This window comes from Lepisma saccharinum, chromosome 10, assembly GCF_977018435.1.
Source record: "Lepisma saccharinum chromosome 10, izLepSacc3.1, whole genome shotgun sequence".
In the NCBI taxonomy this organism is placed as follows: domain Eukaryota; kingdom Metazoa; phylum Arthropoda; class Insecta; order Zygentoma; family Lepismatidae; genus Lepisma; species Lepisma saccharinum.
The window spans coordinates 14,709,500-14,727,656 of NC_139238.1; the positions used below are offsets into that span (position 1 = coordinate 14,709,500).

Genomic DNA, 18,157 nt, shown 5'->3' on the forward strand with positions numbered 1-18,157 from the left:
AAGACAATCCGCACACCATCCGTGAGTTAAAAGAGAGTATTGTACGAGAAATCGGTAGAATTACAGTAGACGAACATGCACATGTAAATACTAATTTCCTTCGGAGATGCCAGGAATGTGTTGCAGCAGAGGGACATCATTTTCAACACATTCTGTAGTCAAGGTTAGTACACAATATGAAAACTGTAATTTTAATAGCTGACTCTACCGACTGTCGACCAGTCCCAATTAGCTTCTCTGTGCATAAAGTGGACTTATAACAAAAATTCAATCAATCAATCAATTAAAATCCCAAGTGGTTAATGTTTGAATTTTCAAATTTAGCTATCTATTTTATAATTATTGAACTAAAAATAAGATGAAAAATGCATTTAGAATTCATCTTTCGAACACTGTCATTAATGAAGACTGCAATGTAATGTAATGCACAACAAATATAATGCCTTGCTCTTGACATTCAATCTGTTCTTGAACATGAAAACATGCACTCATCAGAGAGAGGACCGATAGCAGTGGGAGTATATGAAGATTACTTATCATCACGTTCTTGTAATTGTCAATTGTTTTACTGAAGAGCATGGTGATGATCACAGATTGTGCATGCCATGTCCATATAAAATCAGTTGCTTATTGCTGGCGTAGCTACATTCAGCCAAACTGATTGTATCAGTTTGTAAGGTAAGTTACAATAATTTCGATGATAAAGTGTGCATATTCGTGAATGTTCAAATCCAGGTTCATGAATTTAAATAAATTCAATTCCGGTCCAGGAGAGAAAATCAGCAAGCGTAAATGGGTTCTGGACCGTAAAGAACCTTTTTATCTGTAAAGTATTTCAATTCGGTCCAAGAACCTTCTTTTCGGATCAATTTAAATACGGTACAGGAACCCTTTTATCAGGATTTGTTTAATTAGGGTCCAAGTTCCGTATTGAATGAATTGATTGAATTGTTGTTTTAAGTCCACTTTATGCACAGAAAGGCTAATCGGGACTGGACCTACAGTTTAAAGTGGGATCCGAACCACTACGTGCCTCCAGCGGGTATCGAACCCGGGACCCCTTGATTACAAGGCGAGGACGCTACCACTGCACCATCGGGGAGGCCCCAAGTTCCGTATTGAAATGAAACAATTTCAATTGTACGAGAAAAAAGATTCTGGCCCTGTTACAGAACCCAATAGAATGTATGTCGTCCTGGATCTTTAATATCCCCAGGGTTGGGTGGGGGGTGGTTAAAGGTGCAGAAATGTTAAATAGATTCAATTCCCGTGCGGGAGAGATATCACCAAGTGTAAGAGGTTCTAAACAGTAAATAACCTTTTATGTTTCAAGCATTTCAATTCGGTCCAGGAACCTTTTTTCCGAATTAATTTAAATACAGTCCAAACCTTTCTTTCCGGATGAATTTAATTACGGCCCTAAAGATTCGATGCAATCTGAACTACGTGTTACGTGACAGGAATGATGACATGAAGTAAGCCATTTCTTTAATTTTGTCCCGTTGTTGCATCAGCTATAGGTTATTTTAGTGAATAGTGTTTAAGTTGTTGAAATGACGCGGTATATTTAATATTAATTTAGATTCATGCTAATAAAAAAATAAATAATGATTGAACTATAAGTTCTACATTGAAATTTCGGAACAGTTGAGAAACTGTTACATGCTGACTGCCATCTATGAGTAGATTTTGAAACATTTTTTTGTAAATTTATTTTTTTCACAAATGTGATTCGTAATTTGAAGTGATAAATTTATTCAAGCCCTTTTCATCTAAAATACCAGTAAACTCTGACCGCTGATTGGGATTAGGTGCTTCAAAGTCCACGCAAAAACTTGCGTTGTTCAGCAGCGTCGAAAGGGGCCCCACAAATATTGTTTCGTTACCACAGTCATTTACGAAACTTTGCTCTAACCATTTTTCCATTTGCAATGTTCAAGAGATAGGACTGTTTCAAATAATGAAGTTAGTAAGAACGCATCCATGTTTAGTATTAACATTGTAATCGATAAAAAACTTTATTAATCAAAAGGCTCGTATTTGATGTACGTACTGTAAACCGTATCAATAAAATTAAGCAGTATTGGACCCACTAGTTCCTCTGCAGAAATTCAGTATTATCGGCTTTTACCCTGAAAAATCAAAGTATCTTCCAAATCATTGCCATCATACGCCCGAGCTGTTAAAAGGTATTGCATATTTATAATGTTTTATTGACATTTTTATTTGTGCGAATCATGTCTTGTGTACATAAGGCTTGCATTCAAATTACATTTCAGCTCTCCTAGCGCTGAATGCACTCCCAGTCCAGGATGACAGCAACAATACTGAAAGCAGTTGTGTGCCTTTTCTTGGCTCAACAATGCTTCGCGTTTGTTGCTCTGCCCAGGGAAGAGACTCCAGACGAAGATAAAACTCCGGTAAGTATAGATTGGTCACCACTTTTTGCCTCCACTATGCTACCAAAGGAAACTAAACTGTCCTTGCCCCCAACAGTTTTGGCACCTGCCCCAATTTGTGTATTTATTTAACTTTGTGTATTTTGTACAGGCAGATATGTATAACTTTGCATGTACCTTACTGCTCCATATGCAGTTTTTCATGTATGTTGACAAGCGTTAGGTGGCAGAGAATCATATAGCCATAGGCGTAGCTAGAACTTTATATTTGGGTGTGCACAAAGAAAAAAATGAGGTCTTGTACCTTTTTAATAGCATATTTTGCAACACAATCACTTGGCTCTTTAACTGCACTGATGTTTCTAAAGGAATATAAATTCACTAAATGACAGTGTTGAAAATTTCTGAATATATGTAGTAGAAAAAAATCAAATTGCATAGAAATTACACACACACAAAATGTTCATAAATGTTACACACAAATACATCAAAATACACGTCATCTATAACAAGAGACGTCTGTCAAACGGTAAAATGTTCTTAAACTCATCAATAACTTCATTTACATCAATAGACTAGGCTTTTTCCTGTTCCACAAAAAGCAAGAGCAGGGCTTCCAATCTATCCTGCTTCTGAGTTGCTCTTAATTTAGTTTTAACTTCGGTAAGCTTGGAGAAAGCTCTCTCACACGTGCAGCTTGTGACAGGTATAGAAGAAGGGCGCTACAGTACAGAGTAGAATGCAGTAAATATCTTCTTTCTCCAATGACATAAAAAAATCGAAAAACTATAGACACTCGTTTCATCAGCGATAACGCACACGTTTGTACCAAGTAATGACATTTTCAACTTTTTACAAACTGCCGCTTATTTTCTCTCTTATTGAAATATCTGTCTTTAATTGTCTTTGATAAATCAGTCCATTAGGGTGTGCCTAGGTACACCCGGCACACCCCGTAGCTACGCCTATGCATATAGCCTCATTCAGTATTCATAGTCATGTCTTAATACCACCTTATTTCAATTCGCACATAGTGGATTCATCTTGTTCAATTATTTATTTATAAGGATATTTGTTAATGAAATAGAGGGTTTTATAATAATTAATTGTTGGTTGTAAATTGATTTAACTTCCTGTTGATTGTTAAATACTTCACCACTTGTTAAAATGAAAGCATCAAATGTTCAAGATTTTGTATCTAATAATAAGATTCGACGGATTTACTTTTTTCTACTTCGCTTTTTCTGCCACTTTTGGCTAATTTGCGAAGATGGGGATGGGTGATGATATGATAAAATTGATGAATGGACACTCACAAACATCCATACCCAGGCACTCCGCCACGGGGCCCTGCAATTCTCTGGAGTAATGGACTACTAGGTATCCACTAGCGTTCTAATTGGTACATCCCGCATCTGTCTTGCGACAAAAAAGACGGTAGAAATAGAACTTGTTTTAACCCTTCAAACCCCTTTACAGCCGAGTTACAACTTAAAACTCGAACTTTTGACAAATTCACAGGAGGAAACCATTCTCAAACATGGCTACCCCGCAGAAACGCATCACGTGTTAACCGAAGACGGATACATCCTTGAAGTGCACAGAATCCCGTTCAGCCCGAAGTCTCCAGAGAAGGAAGGGAGACCGGTTGTACTGATGCATCATGGGTTGCTCTCCAGCTCCTTCGATTGGATCGTGCAAGGACCCGGATCATCTCTAGGTGAGTCAATTGGTTCTTCACACACGGTCTGGGTAACCTGTCGTATTTGTGGAAGAGCGCTCTCGTATGCACGTATAAAGTACGGTAATGTAGCTTTGGAAGAAGGGCGAAATGAAGCGAGCTAGGCAGGAGGCTTCGTCGGTCGCGTGCGTGCAGTGGGAAAGCTCTGGTGATCTGATTCGTCAGTAACAGTGAGAGGGAGATTCTCACTCAGCCCCTCTCTCTCAATGCCTCTCTTTCTCAAGATAAAAGAATAGAAGGAAAAAGATAGAAGGAAGATAAAAAATTAAATGAAAAAAGAGGAGGAGGAGAAAAGAATGAGAGGAAAAATATAAAAATGAAAGCCAAAAGAGAGGAGGAAAAGAAAAGTAAACAAAAAAGAGAGCAGGAAGGCAAAATACTAAAAGAAAGAGAGGAAGAAGAGAAAAATGAAAGGAAAGGAGAGGAAGAAGACAAAAGAATGAAAGGAGAAAAGAGGAGGAAAAGAAATAAATTAAATGAAATAGAAAGGAAAAGATATAAACTAAAGCAAAAAGAGAGGAGGAAAAGAAAAGAATGAAAGAAAAAGATAACACGAAGAGAAAAGAATAAAAAGAAATAGAGAAAGATGAGAAAAGAATGAAAGGAAAAATGAGGAAGAAGAGAAAAGAATGAAAGGAAAAATGAGGAAGAAGAGATAAGGATGAACGGAAGAAGAGAAATGAAATAGAAAAGAAAAAGAGAGGAAGAAGAGAGATGGAAGAGAGAGATATATGGCTAAAAGAAAAATCCTGACAAAGTTTCCAAAATATGCACTTTATATGCAAAATAACTCAAAATATGCAAATGTGGTTTCATTTACATTTCTCTCAAAGCTCACAAGAAAACATTTATTTCTTTAAATATGCATACTTCATAGAAACATGCATTTACATTAAATGTTTATATTTAATGTTACATGTTTAATTATACAACATTTATATCTTACCGAATTGTCTCACCGTTTATTCTATTTTTTTTTTTCAGCGTATCTATTCGCAGACATTGGCTACGATGTTTGGCTTGGAAACGGAAGAGGAAATATGTACGCGAGAAACCACACTACTTTGAATCCTGACAAAATGGAATTCTGGGAATTCAGGTTAGGCCCGTTACTTTACTCATTGACATTCAAAATATGCCTTCCCAGTCCGAACATCCACAGGCCGTGTCCGAAAGGTGCAAGACAGTACTTGAAGAGATATCTCTCTTCCAGAACAGTCTCACAGTTCAGTCTCGAAGCCTTGGGCTGGACGCGGAAATCTGTCGAATTGCACTTCGACTGCAGCGCCAAATACGATCGATCACATTGCTTTCCCCGCGTTATAAACCACTTCTTTTTTTACCATAGAAATCACATAGCATTTGAAAAAGTTATTGTATTTATATTTCCACACAATAGAAGAACTTCAACCAACATCTGGTTGACTTTCGACTTCCACGATTTAAAACAAAAGAACGAGTGCAGATGTCTAGTAAACAAGACTGCAATCTCGCGTGCTGCGCGCATTGCTTGTGTACTTGGCGCTTTCGAACTGCACTGGGTGACGTCACTTCTGACAAGCACCATATACTTCAAGGCTGCTTTTTGGACCTTTCGTACACAGCCTGACAGTTTGGTGACAGTGCGTTCGTCTTCAGGAAAGTTTCAAGAAACATGGCACATTTAAAGTCCGCATATTGAAACATATGGATAGATTTTACTCAAATTCAAATGTGAATGAGTACTTCGAAGTATAAATGTTATAAAATGTCAGCTACATATACCTCTATCTGCAGAATTTGAAACGCACTCGGCATAGATAAAATAGGCCTACAGTCCCCATCTTGAAACAAGTCTTTGAGCTGAAATGCAATAGCAGACTATTCCTTCAATAGCTGCTATACAAATTTCAGATGAAAATATTTATGAACGTTACTGTCATGACAACATTGCTCCCAACTTCTCCTAAACCACACACTATAGTCCAAAGTTTTTGTTTTTTTGTTACCAAGATAGTCCAAGTAAAGCCGTAAAATCCCTGGGAAAGCTCAGACCATATAGTTAGGCCATGAACGTATATATAGAGAAATAATGGGAGTGGTTCAACTTTCAGCAGGCCAAGAATATTAAAAATGTAATAGTTACAGATCGTTAATAATAATAATAATGGCTATTGCTTGATGTTAATAATTATGTGCAAAGGGTTAGTTATTATTATTATTATCATCGTCATCATAAAACAGTTTTCAATTAACCAATAATATATTAACTTTTAAAACATCTCATTGTGTATAATAATGTGCACCTATTAACATTATTGTTCTTCATTATGTCTATTGTAGTAGTGCATTCATATTTCTATTTTCAACTTTAAAAAAAACGAACAACATGTGTCTGAACATTCAGTTTTTGAGACTACTTGCAATTAATTATTGCCAATTACGTACATTATATTTTTATCCATAACAAATTCTGAAACATGCTTAGGTTATGAATAAAATATTGTAATAAGATTGTCTGGCCATCTATTACAAATTAACCACAATATCTCTTTTGACATTCTGGGAGTTAATATAATGAAATGATTGTTGATTTGATTATGTAATTAATGCAAAATATGTTTACTAAACCGATGCGAGGGGTTTGGATCCGTTAAAGCCTTCCCTTATATACGCCCATGGTCTAGGCAAAGGTTTGGATAATGGGCAGAACATGGAAGAAACATTAAAAAGGACTACTTTATAGCCTGGTACAGTGGGATGCACAAGAATTGCTCAACAAATGTCCATGACTATTTTCATTAATTTTCTTCTTGTTTTTTTTTTTTTAAAAATAGCTTTCCAAGTAAGATGGTACAGAGGGTGTCAGTAGCTTGTGTGACGTTTTGTTTCAGTTCTTGAAGCTCTTATTGGGTAAAACAAAGTGCACGAACATGGTAGTAGACAATTTGCTTGGTAATACTTGTACGTACGTCTAACTGTACAAGGTGTCTGATAGTACTCTACTACAGTCGTGCAAAACGTTGTTTAAAAAATTCAAACTATTAACCCTCCCTTCATCGTACATACAAGATGAAATGGCATTATATGCGGGGAAAAATTACCACGAATCTCAATAGAACATGTATATAACACCCGAAATAAACAGCTTCTAAAGCCATATTTCACCAGGCTAACAGTTGTTCAAGAAGAACCCGAACAGATGGCGATTAAATTATATAAAAGCAGATAATATGACGAGGTTCAAAAACAAATTGAAAGAACAAATATTACTAAACCAAGCATATTGTAGCGTTAGTGAATACTTAAATTGTAATAGAAATTTTGTGATTATATTTTTTGTCCGAACTGTACAAAACCCTCTAATTACCAATGTGTATGGTTTATATGGAGTAATAACAACAATATGGGACAAAAATAATCCTTCGTTCCAGCTGGCACGAGATTGGTGTTCATGACCTTCCGGCAGAAATCGACTACATCTTGGAACTGACTGGGCAGGAGAAGGTGTCGTACGTCGGCCACTCCATGGGCACAACAGCTGCTTTAGTCCTCCTATCGGAGAGACCGGAGTACAACGACAAGATGAGGGAAGTTGCTCTTCTGGCACCTGTGGCCACACTCACTCACTCCACCAGCGCTGTCCGTCTTCTTGTGCCATTCCTGGACGAGCTCGGCGTGAGTAAAGTTATCACTAGGGTTTAAAAGTTCATGACAAGTCATGTTTTTTCTTTCTTCTGAGCCTTGAAAACAATGCTAAACCTGACATCAGTTCGTTTCCCTTCAGTAAGAACCAGAAAACATTATTTTCATTTTGAATTTTTTACGTTTTTAGGCCTTTTTCAGTATTTCTTGCCGTTTTTACTGCATTTATCTTCATTTTTTAGGCTTTTTTCCTTCCTGTTTCGTGAATTTTAAATGCATTTGTTAGCGTAATTTACATATTTAAATTTCCTGACTTGGTCCTTTTAGCAAGTTCGCCATTAATCAAAACTACGGTCATTGGAAAAGTACAATATTATTTTAAATGAAATGGTTGGCAATGCATTAAATAATTTATTGTGGTAAATTTATTTCTCCTCCAGCAAACTTAAAATACTTTGAGGTTCCCTTGGTGACTTCTATTATCGCTTTAATTTAGTTTTATCCTTTTGCTTTAGTAGTTTAAACCACCAAACAACTGTTTTTATAAAATTATTCAACTACTCTTGTATTTTATGAAAAAATCAAGCTTTCATTTTCAGAGCGAAAATTATTTTAGTTTATTTCTTAACATTTTAGGTCGTTTTTAAAGACTTTTAAGGTCATTTCTATAGGTCATTTTTTGACATTTTTTAAGGTCATCAACCTCCGAGCCCTAGTTATCACACACAGATCAAGTAAAATTCATGTACAAATATATAACATTCAAAAAGAGAACGAGAGTGTTTCAAACCTAATTGTAGATGGCGGCACGGAAGCTCCTTTCGTCAACTGTTTTGAAATCGCTGATGACTTACGAGATACTAATTATTAATTTCTTTACGAGATTAATCTTAAATTAATCGCAATTAATATGACGTGTAATTACAACTCAAGCGATGTGGCTTTAATTTAACAGATAAAAGATAACAACGCTATAATTATACAGGATGCCATTTTAATGGCGCCCACGGACCACGGAAACGTATAGAGGACATCAGAACAAACAACTTTTCTCAGTAACATTTTTCTCGTTGGCGCATCGTTTCGGCACTACAGTCGTTCAAAAAAGCCCGTTTTGCCGCCTGAATGCTGGCAGCTACACACAACATTTGATTGCATTTGTGACGTCATATCCCGTCTTGAAGCGATGCGTTCCAGGCTTGCCAGGAACACACATATTCTGTGAAAAATGACATAGCTACAATCAGCCACATTATGTACCGTAAAACAAAACGAGAAAACACGTTCTGTAACCTAACAGGAAATAAACAAACGATACGAAAAATGGTAGAAAGAAAATAGAATTCAAGTGGAAGTGGTCATATCGAATTTTGTCTCAGCTTACATGTCAAATATTTTCAAATCTAGTTATCAAGTTGGCATCTACAATTTAGTCTATCCACTTCGTTCTTCTGATACTAGTTGTCTGTGACACACTGAACACATGACAAAATAGAAATGAAAGAACTCAAAATTCCAAAGGTAAGCAACACATAATATCGTATATTCAGGGCATTATGAGGCAAGTGGAAAAAATTGTTGCAAATACAGGGTTATAAGTAGTAGTAATACAAGTTCTCCGACGACTGGGTTTATCTATGCACCGGATACACATGTAATTGTTTGCAACTGTGAACAGGGAAGTATATTCGCTACTGATTCATAATTTGATTGTTACTGTGGTTGTACGTGTTTTAACCGTAATGTAACAACGTGAACCTCGGATACTTCCGTTATCAGCACAAAAGTACCACAATGCATCTGGACTCAAACCTGTAGATATCAACCTTGCAACGAGATTTGCAAATATTTGACATGTAGCTGGGCGTAAACAGCCACATGTAAGCTGTAAGTCCAACAAAATTTATTGTTGTTGATATTTGACATGTAGGCTGAGACAAAATCCGATATAGACACTTCATTTTGAATATATTTTTGCCATTTCTCATATCGTTGGCTCACTTGCCCCTTCCCCTGAGATGACTGCTGATCTTCTGGCTGGTAGGCTATGATGTTCGGTCTACTGGACGCGTTTCTCGATTCGTTTTGCACCTAATCATGTGGTTGGTAGTTTGTCATTTTTCAGTGAATGTGTGTGTTCCTTGCAACCCTGCCCTGCGCTGTTTCGCCGCAGGAAATGACGTCACAGATACGACCAAATGTTGTGTTGGCTTGCCAGCATCCAGGCGGCAAAACGGTCCTTTTTGAATGGCTGTAGCGTCGAATCGACGCACCAACGAGTAAAATGTTACTGAGAAAAGTTGTTTGTTTTGATATCCTCTATACGAATCTGTGGTCCGTGGGCGCCATTAAAATGACACCCTGTATATTAATGCTCAATTATGAATTGGATTTTCTATGCTGCAGAATACAGATGTCGTTATATCTAAATCACACCAATCTAGGGTTACCAGACGTCCGGTTTTTCCCGAACATGTCCTACATTTTAGCCTTATGTCCGGCGTCCGGGAGGAATTGGAAAAATATCATAAGCGTCCTACATTTTGAGCGTCACATAATATTAATTAGGAAAATACATAACAGAAAAAAATCATGCAAGTTACAAGTCTATGGACTGCGCTTCCGAACTCAATACTGAAATTTATTTTGATTGTAATTGCCCAAAAAGAAAAAAGTTTGTCCTGCTATTAAACAAACGGGAAAACGGAAGCAATTAATTAACAAAGTTTTGGGACCACTTTCTGATAACGTCACTGTTCATTGCCTGAGCAGAATTTCTTGCCTTAGGGTTTATACTGATGGAACAAGGGGTTGCCCATTCTTATTCAATATGCAATATAATTTGATTTTAAAGCAGGGGTATAGAAAACAAAGTTATTCGGGTGTCTGCCAGTGAAGAAAGTCATGGAAGTCAAGAAAAAGTAAAGAAATCAACAAGTAGGTCAAGAAGTCAATAAGAAGGCAATAAATTATTCTTGTGGTCAATAATGTTTGCTATCATAGTGACTGATTGGTTGATTCAGTTTATTTTACTTCACTTTTTCTGTCCTTTTGTCTAATCGCGAAGATGAAGATGAATGGTGGTAACATAAGACGGATGAAGGGACAGTCACAAACATATAGGGACAACCGACACAAGCCCCACATAAGATTATACTGGCTGCGAGTCCAGACGCCAAAGCCTCGCTTGTCTGTCAAACACAGTTCAGGATGAATTAATACGAGAAAGCAGATGTAATTCTCTTCTTAAATTCAGCTTCAGTTTTTATCTTAACTGGCCCTTTGGTAGGGGTTTTCATTAAATAAATATTTATTTTCTTAATTACTATTTTCCAACTTTACCTAAGTAGGGGTCGAATAAATAAACGTTAAGAAAAACGGTAAAAAAGGTCTAGAAAAGTCCAGAAAAAGTCAAGAATTTTGGATGTGTTATTTTGGTAGACACCCTGTTATTGAACTAAAAACTACCCAAGATGAAACTTCTGGAACCATTTTAAATTACGGTAATTGCTGAATATTTGTTTGCCATTCTTTACCATCAACACAACAGACTCACGAGAGAAATTATATTTTCATAAAATCTGTAAAATGTTTGGTACTTGTCCTTATAATTTCAGAGAGTTTGACTGTCCACTCTAACATAAATATAGTTTGACTAAACCTTATTATATATATATATATATAAATTGTCTTCTCTGAGAAGTACCACTTAAATCATGTAGTAAGAGAAGAGGTGCATTGATTAGTATGATTGCAAGTTTTGAAAATTTGCATTTAAAAATTCAATAAGAATTCATTTTTAAACTGAAATGTGTCATTTTCAACTACTTTCTAACGTGTTCTATAAAAATATGTATTTATTGAGAATGTTTTGTGTCCTACATTTTGGGACAGCATATCTTACATTTTCCTTACAGCGATCTGGTAACCCTACACCAATACACAGTTTGATGTGCAACTATACACATCGGAAGACGTTCACAACTTTGCATCCTTCAAATTATAGTTTTGAGATTTAACTTAACAATATCTTATTTTCAAGTCATAAACTTCAAGTGTGGTTGGTATAGTTTGCTCCAATCTTGAAATCTGCAACGTACATATTTTTCAAACTGCATTTCAACCAGAGCACAAAATATGACAGCAGCACCTATGTCAAATAAAATATAACATAGACGAACTAACACGCACGTAAGAACATGTTTTCTCACCTTCCCATCCGCAGTCGATGACAAATATTGATGCATATAAAGAAGTACAGCAGTTCGATCTCATTGTCCATTGTCAACAAAAGAGCACATCCGTACAACTTTGCTGTCTACATGATGCCCACTCGATTGGTTTGCTCATTGGCTTATTCTACTTCGCTTTTCTGCCACTTTGGGCTAATCGCGTAGGTGAGGATGAATGATGATATGATAAAATCGATGAAGGGACACTCACAAAGAACAATAGATTCGAATCCGGTAAACCGTCGTAAAGCGCTGTGCTAGTCACTCCGCGACGGAGGTCGGCTGCTGCTCGCTAGATAACTTCTTTCGAACCGAGCTTGTGACGTCACTTCCGAGAAATCCACACTTCAAGCCTGCTTTTTGATCTTTCTGGACAAGTCCCAACGTAACGTGTCACGTCAACACATTTTTAAAAGTAATGTATTTTGTACAATATACCATTCGTGTACTTCTAGATCCTGGCAACACTGGTTGGCCACGGGGAATTCCTCCCTGGAAGGCGATTGATAGCAGAGAGGGAGGACCTGTGTAGAGACAATGCTCCGTTCCAGGAAGTCTGTGCCAACTTCCTCTTCCTCTTCCTGGGCTGGGATTCGCAAGAATTGAACAGAGTGAGTTAATCATTTATTTTTCTTGCATTTTTTTATGTTTGCACTTACAAGGCTAGGAAATCAATCTTTTACTGCCTCATAATGTTAGCGGCGTTTTGTCTGTTACACACCACAGTATGTGTCTACAGGCGCGTATCTAGAAATGCATTTCGGCGGGGGGGGGGTCCGACCAGGTGTATCTATAATAATAATAATAATAATAATAATAATAATAATTAGAATAATTATATTAAATTAAATTAAAATAATATTAATTAAATATGTAAATTAATTAATATTGTATTGTTATTATTACATGAATAGGTAAAAAGATGGTAAAATAATATAAATATAACAGCACGTGTTCATTATCTAGCTTACATAGTTAAGATCGCCAAAATTTGTATAAAACAACTGTCCTGGCAAGGAAATTAATGTCAAATAGATAGAGAATTGAATATCTATTGAATAAGAAAAAAATGAGTTAGATCCAATTGTAATAGGCCATACGGTGATCACTTTTAATTGGCTATTACGATTGACGAAAATCAATGTTGCTGATTAATATTTTATGCACATTATCTTAAATAGTGGTGTGCATAAATCTTTGAAAACTGTCCTTCAAAGCCGTATGAGCCAAATTCCTTGCCTTCCAATAAGTTCAGCGGAAATAAATAAATAACTATCGATTATGTAACAAATGCTAAACAATTATATCTTGATTATTTAATTTTAGTACTAGGTATGTCTTTCGGGTGGGGGTCCGGACCCACTGGATCCCCCTAAATACGTCCTTGGTGTCTACCTCTTTTCATGGGCATCCGCACGATTTTTCTTTGGGGTGATGGGGGGAGAATAGGCATATATTCCACCATAAAAAACACACACTCCATCAGTTTGAAGTTATCATGCCTGCAACGCCCTCACAATAACAAATAGAAAGAGGAAAAGAGAGAAAAAAATAGGCAGGAGGAGAGAGGGAGAGTAAGGTGGATATAAAGAAACAGAGTAAGAAGGAAAAAGTTATTAGAAATCGAGACAAAAAGAGATAGAAGGAAAGGGAAAGAAAGACCAAGACAGTGAGAGGGGAGAGTACAAAAGCAAATGGTATGAGAATGGAGAAAGAAAGAACGAAAAATATGCACATAGTGAGAGGTACAGATATAACCAAATATATACTCAACACAGAAAGAATGAATGAAAAATAAATGGGAAAGGTACTGTAGAAAGAGGATAGAAAAAGAAACAGAGTAAGAAGGAAGATGAGGAAGTGAAGAGAGAGAAAGAGAATAGAAAAAAAGAGTAAGAAGGAAGAAGAAGAAGTGGAGAGAGAGAGAGAGAGAGAGAGAGAGAGAGAGATACAAAATAGAGAAGAAACAGATAGAATGAAATGGAAATAAAGACAGAGAGAAACACAGAGAACAGAACCAAATAGTATGAGATGAGAAAGACGTAGAAGGAAGGACGAAAAACACAGGGAGAGAAAAAATATAAATTAAGAAAGAAATCAATACGGAAAGAAAGAATGAATAAAATGAAAGAAATGAAGATGGAACGAGATAGAGAAAATATGAAAATTTAAGGCAGAGGGGGAGCGAGAGAGAGAGAGAAAAAAAAAGGTGTATTGAAATAAGGAAAGAAGGTAAAGGGAAAAATAAGAAAAGTTAAAGAAAGGTAGGAAGAGTGTCACGTGCCAGTTCCGACCACACAATGAAAAATGCAAGGAAGAAATGTTTCCCGAGAGCGACGATAGATGGCAGTACGCCATATAAAGAAGAGCAGAGTTCATTGTAGAAACTAGGAGCGGAGAAGAGAGATTATATATATTATAGTAAATGCAAAATACATAAAGGAAGAGTATAAAAATTATAGAAGGAGTAAATAAAATGTTGTAAATAGCCAATTGAGATAAATAAGAATATGCTCGTATATGAAACAATCAGGAAAGTTAATAAGTGAGCAAATGAATTCAGAAATGTATCTCCTTTTTGATCCTAGTGATCAAAATTTAATTTAATACCTCTGACGAGGAGAACATCGTCAGCTTTTGTATTTGTCCGTCCCTCGGTGGCGCTGTGTTCAATAAGACTTACGGTTGCGCTTCTTATTAGACGCACTGGGTCATAGGCAGCGCTTGCTGTTAGCGATCCTGGGCTATTCCCCTTTTGGTCGTTACATAGTAGGTGGCGCTATTGTCAGTTTAGTCGACCCTACTCTTTCTATAAGTATAGCTTGTATCATTTGCCAAAGAAGCGGGAAAGCGAGCGCATATGTGTAATAAATAAGATTACGCTTTAAAAGGAAAGACAATAAATTAGAAGAAAGAAAAGAAGAAGTATTTTCCAAAAATAGAAGAAAGAAAAGAAGAATAAGCCTTCTCCAAAATTAGAAAGATAGGAAGGAAGAAGAAGCCTTTTCCTAAATAGAAAGAAGAAGAAGTCTTTTCCCAAAATTAGAAGAAAGAAAAGAAGAATAAGCCTTCTCCAAAATTAGAAAGAAAAAGCCTTTTCCTAAATAGAAAAAGAAAGGCAGAAGTCTTTTCCAAAAATTGAAAGAAGAAGTATTTTCCAAAAATAGAAGGAAGAAAAGAAGAAGAAGCCTTTTCCCAGATCAAAGATAGGAAGGAAGAAAAAGCCTTTCCCCAGAAATTACGAGAAGAAAAAATATTTCCTTTCAATTATTCATATATATATAAGAAGAATATAACCGACGTAAATTTGGAATCAGCATATATATATATATATATATATATATATATACAAGCTTCGCTAAATATTTTCTCTGTATTGTGTACAGTTTTCAGAATATATATCCGCATTTAACTATATCCTCTTGGCTATAAAACGCTTTCTTATTTGGAATTCTCGAATAAAGAACGTATCCCCTGAGATTAAGATATCTGTAGCCGTGGTATAAGTTTATTTTAAGAAGTGCACTAGAGGGACGTTGCAAGAGAGAGGGGAGACAAGACTCACTACTGCACTCTCTATATAATTGACACGCCTAGATACTGAAATACGTTGCTTCTCTTCATCCGCTGTACAGTTATGCAACACACACAACGCCTGTACAGGGAAGCGACTATTTCTGGATTGTATGTTCCATTTTTTTGCTGGTGACTGTACCTTAATTCAATGCTTTATATTTCAGACGGTGCTGCCTGTCATGTTGGGACACACGCCGGCTGGTGCTTCCGCACGTGACGTCATCCATTACGGACAAGTAATAAGTGCGAGTAAGTTTGTGATAATTTATTTATCTTCCTTTAATAATGAGCGCAATGCATGGACAACACCAGCGCTGAAATTGCTATCATGTTGGGCAATGTTTGGAAGCAACTAGTTACAAGTTACGCAAGGGATAAAAATTGCGTAAATTAGAGATTTTCATAAAAAACCCTAAAATAATATGATACACACACACACACACACACCGTTTGTGAAAATTAACTATCAAAGCCCTTCTCGATTTTTTTTTTGGACATTCCTGGTGATATTCACTCGTATACAAATGGAAATTAGAACAAGCTCAAAACGAACTACTTGATCGAGGAGTACTTTACCTAAACTTACACTGATATATCTGTCCTTTGGTGGGGGAGGGGATAAAATAGGTTCAATTTTGTCCATAATGAATTTTATCCATTTTCTGGGTCATTCAAGTGGTCCGGATTTATGTTAAACCTCACCTCTAACTTAACCAATCTAACCTCATGTTTCAATTGCTTCTTACATCTGTAAAATCAACTTTTTCGACTTGTAACCTTCTCTTGCTAGTTGCTAGTGTTAACCCGTTGAGATGGGTATGTGTGTGTCTTCCATCATCTTGAAGGTTCTAAGCGCTTCTAACGAACGGATATCTTCAATCAATAATTGGTTAGCATGCTGCAATTTTTAACTGTGGTTTCAGGGAATATTTGAATTAGTATTTCGGATAGGGTAAATTTTGTATGAACTGCTTGCTGGTCTGAGATTATTCTGTAAATGTCGATGGTACTATTGTTTACTGTGCTGTGGTAGGGTAAATAAGATGTGATTAATAGGTTGAGTATGTACCATCAATGTTAAAAAGTGAAAGTGTATCCTTATTCTCAGCTGTGACTATATAAAATTGAGGTCAGCATGTATACATGCGAGATATTTTCTGTTTCAGAAAGATTCCAGAAGTACGACTATGGACCCGTGAGGAATCTGGCAACATATGGTCATATAATACCCCCAGCGTATGACCTCAGCAAGATAACTTCCCCAGTGTCCCTACATCACAGCGACAACGATAACTTGGCTGACCCCAAGGTAAGTGATCGCAGTGCCATCTCTTGGTGTGAAAATAAAAAAAGGCGAAATTACAAATAACGAGAAGTTAGCGATAGTTTGCAACAGGGACTATTGTCTGCGGTGCAAAATACGCTGACAGCACTAAATCAAACCTACCTAATCTATTCACGTGTTTACTTCCGATAGTAGATGCATAAGTGAGTAGGTTAGGTAGGTCAGGTTTGATGCTGTTAGTAGCCTATATATACCTTCAAGTTGCTATATCTGTCGCTAATAGCTCGTTTACATAAAAGAATAAGCAAAAATGTTCTTAGATCCTAAATGTTCCGCAGCACGCACTCGCAAACCCTGAGAATCGAGAAATAACGTCATAGAAACAAAACGAGAAATGTGTGAGAAAACTAAGACAATCAAACATAGTCTCATGGGCTGGGGAGGAGGGGGGTGCAGAATCGAATAAGTTTTCCATATCATAGAAATTGCATCCAGGATTAATTACTAAATAACTGTTAAATTTGCAGAATCACACAAAAAAATACTCTTTACTATTTTGCTCCTCAGTCCCAGAAGGTTTAAAAAGGAAAGTACCTTAAACTTGTAAATGTTAACAAGCCTGAAAATGTTGGAGGCAATTGCGCCCCTTGCCAGGGGTGCCCACAGGGGGGGGATTGTGGCGCAGATTGCGCCATGGAATTTTCTTTTGGGGGTGGGGAATTTTTCCTTAATGTACTAATATAGAATTCAACATTTATACAAATTATTTCCAAAATAAATGTAAAGACGTTTACACCTTAGGTACACCATATTTAATCCATTAGATGAAGAAAATGAAGTATTTAGAGGTAGCGATGATGCCCACAGGTGGGTTTGTGGGTTTGTGAACTCACGTTATGTCGAAGCAACTTTTTTTTGGGGGGGGGGGAGATTCTTTGTGATGGAAATTTGATGTGAAACAGTACAGCATTTGGCACAAGTTGAATTACGTTATTAACTATCCATTGCTGTTACATAAATAGCAAATTCTAGACTGCCAAGGACATTGTAACGGGTAATATTATTATTATTAAGGAAGTGGGGATATCCAACTTTTATTGGGTCTCAATTCGACACGTGGATTCTGGTGGGGGATTGAGGATTAAACGTTGCGGGAGGGGGGGCAATATCCGACTATTGAATATCATTGTTAAATCTTAGATTATCGTGGGAATTTTAGTTAAGGGGGGCTGAGCATTAAATTTTGGGGGGATATGCAACTCTTGTGTATTAATATTACGTCTGAGATTGTACCGGAAAA

General features: G+C 36.6%; 1 protein-coding gene across 1 annotated transcript in view; it reads left to right on the forward strand.

Moving 5' to 3' along the window:
• The first annotated feature begins 607 nt into the window (after positions 1-607).
• LOC145994475 (uncharacterized) overlaps positions 608-18,157 on the forward strand; it is a 57,940-nt gene continuing 40,390 nt past the window's right edge. The window contains exons 1-8 of the mRNA XM_083130610.1: positions 608-678; positions 2,280-2,420; positions 3,921-4,119; positions 5,125-5,239; positions 7,554-7,797; positions 12,452-12,607; positions 15,737-15,821; positions 16,739-16,881. Of these exons, the coding sequence (XP_082986736.1) occupies positions 2,295-2,420; positions 3,921-4,119; positions 5,125-5,239; positions 7,554-7,797; positions 12,452-12,607; positions 15,737-15,821; positions 16,739-16,881 (1,068 nt within the window). The 5' untranslated portion in view covers positions 608-678; positions 2,280-2,294. The remainder of the gene's footprint in view (positions 679-2,279; positions 2,421-3,920; positions 4,120-5,124; positions 5,240-7,553; positions 7,798-12,451; positions 12,608-15,736; positions 15,822-16,738; positions 16,882-18,157) is intronic.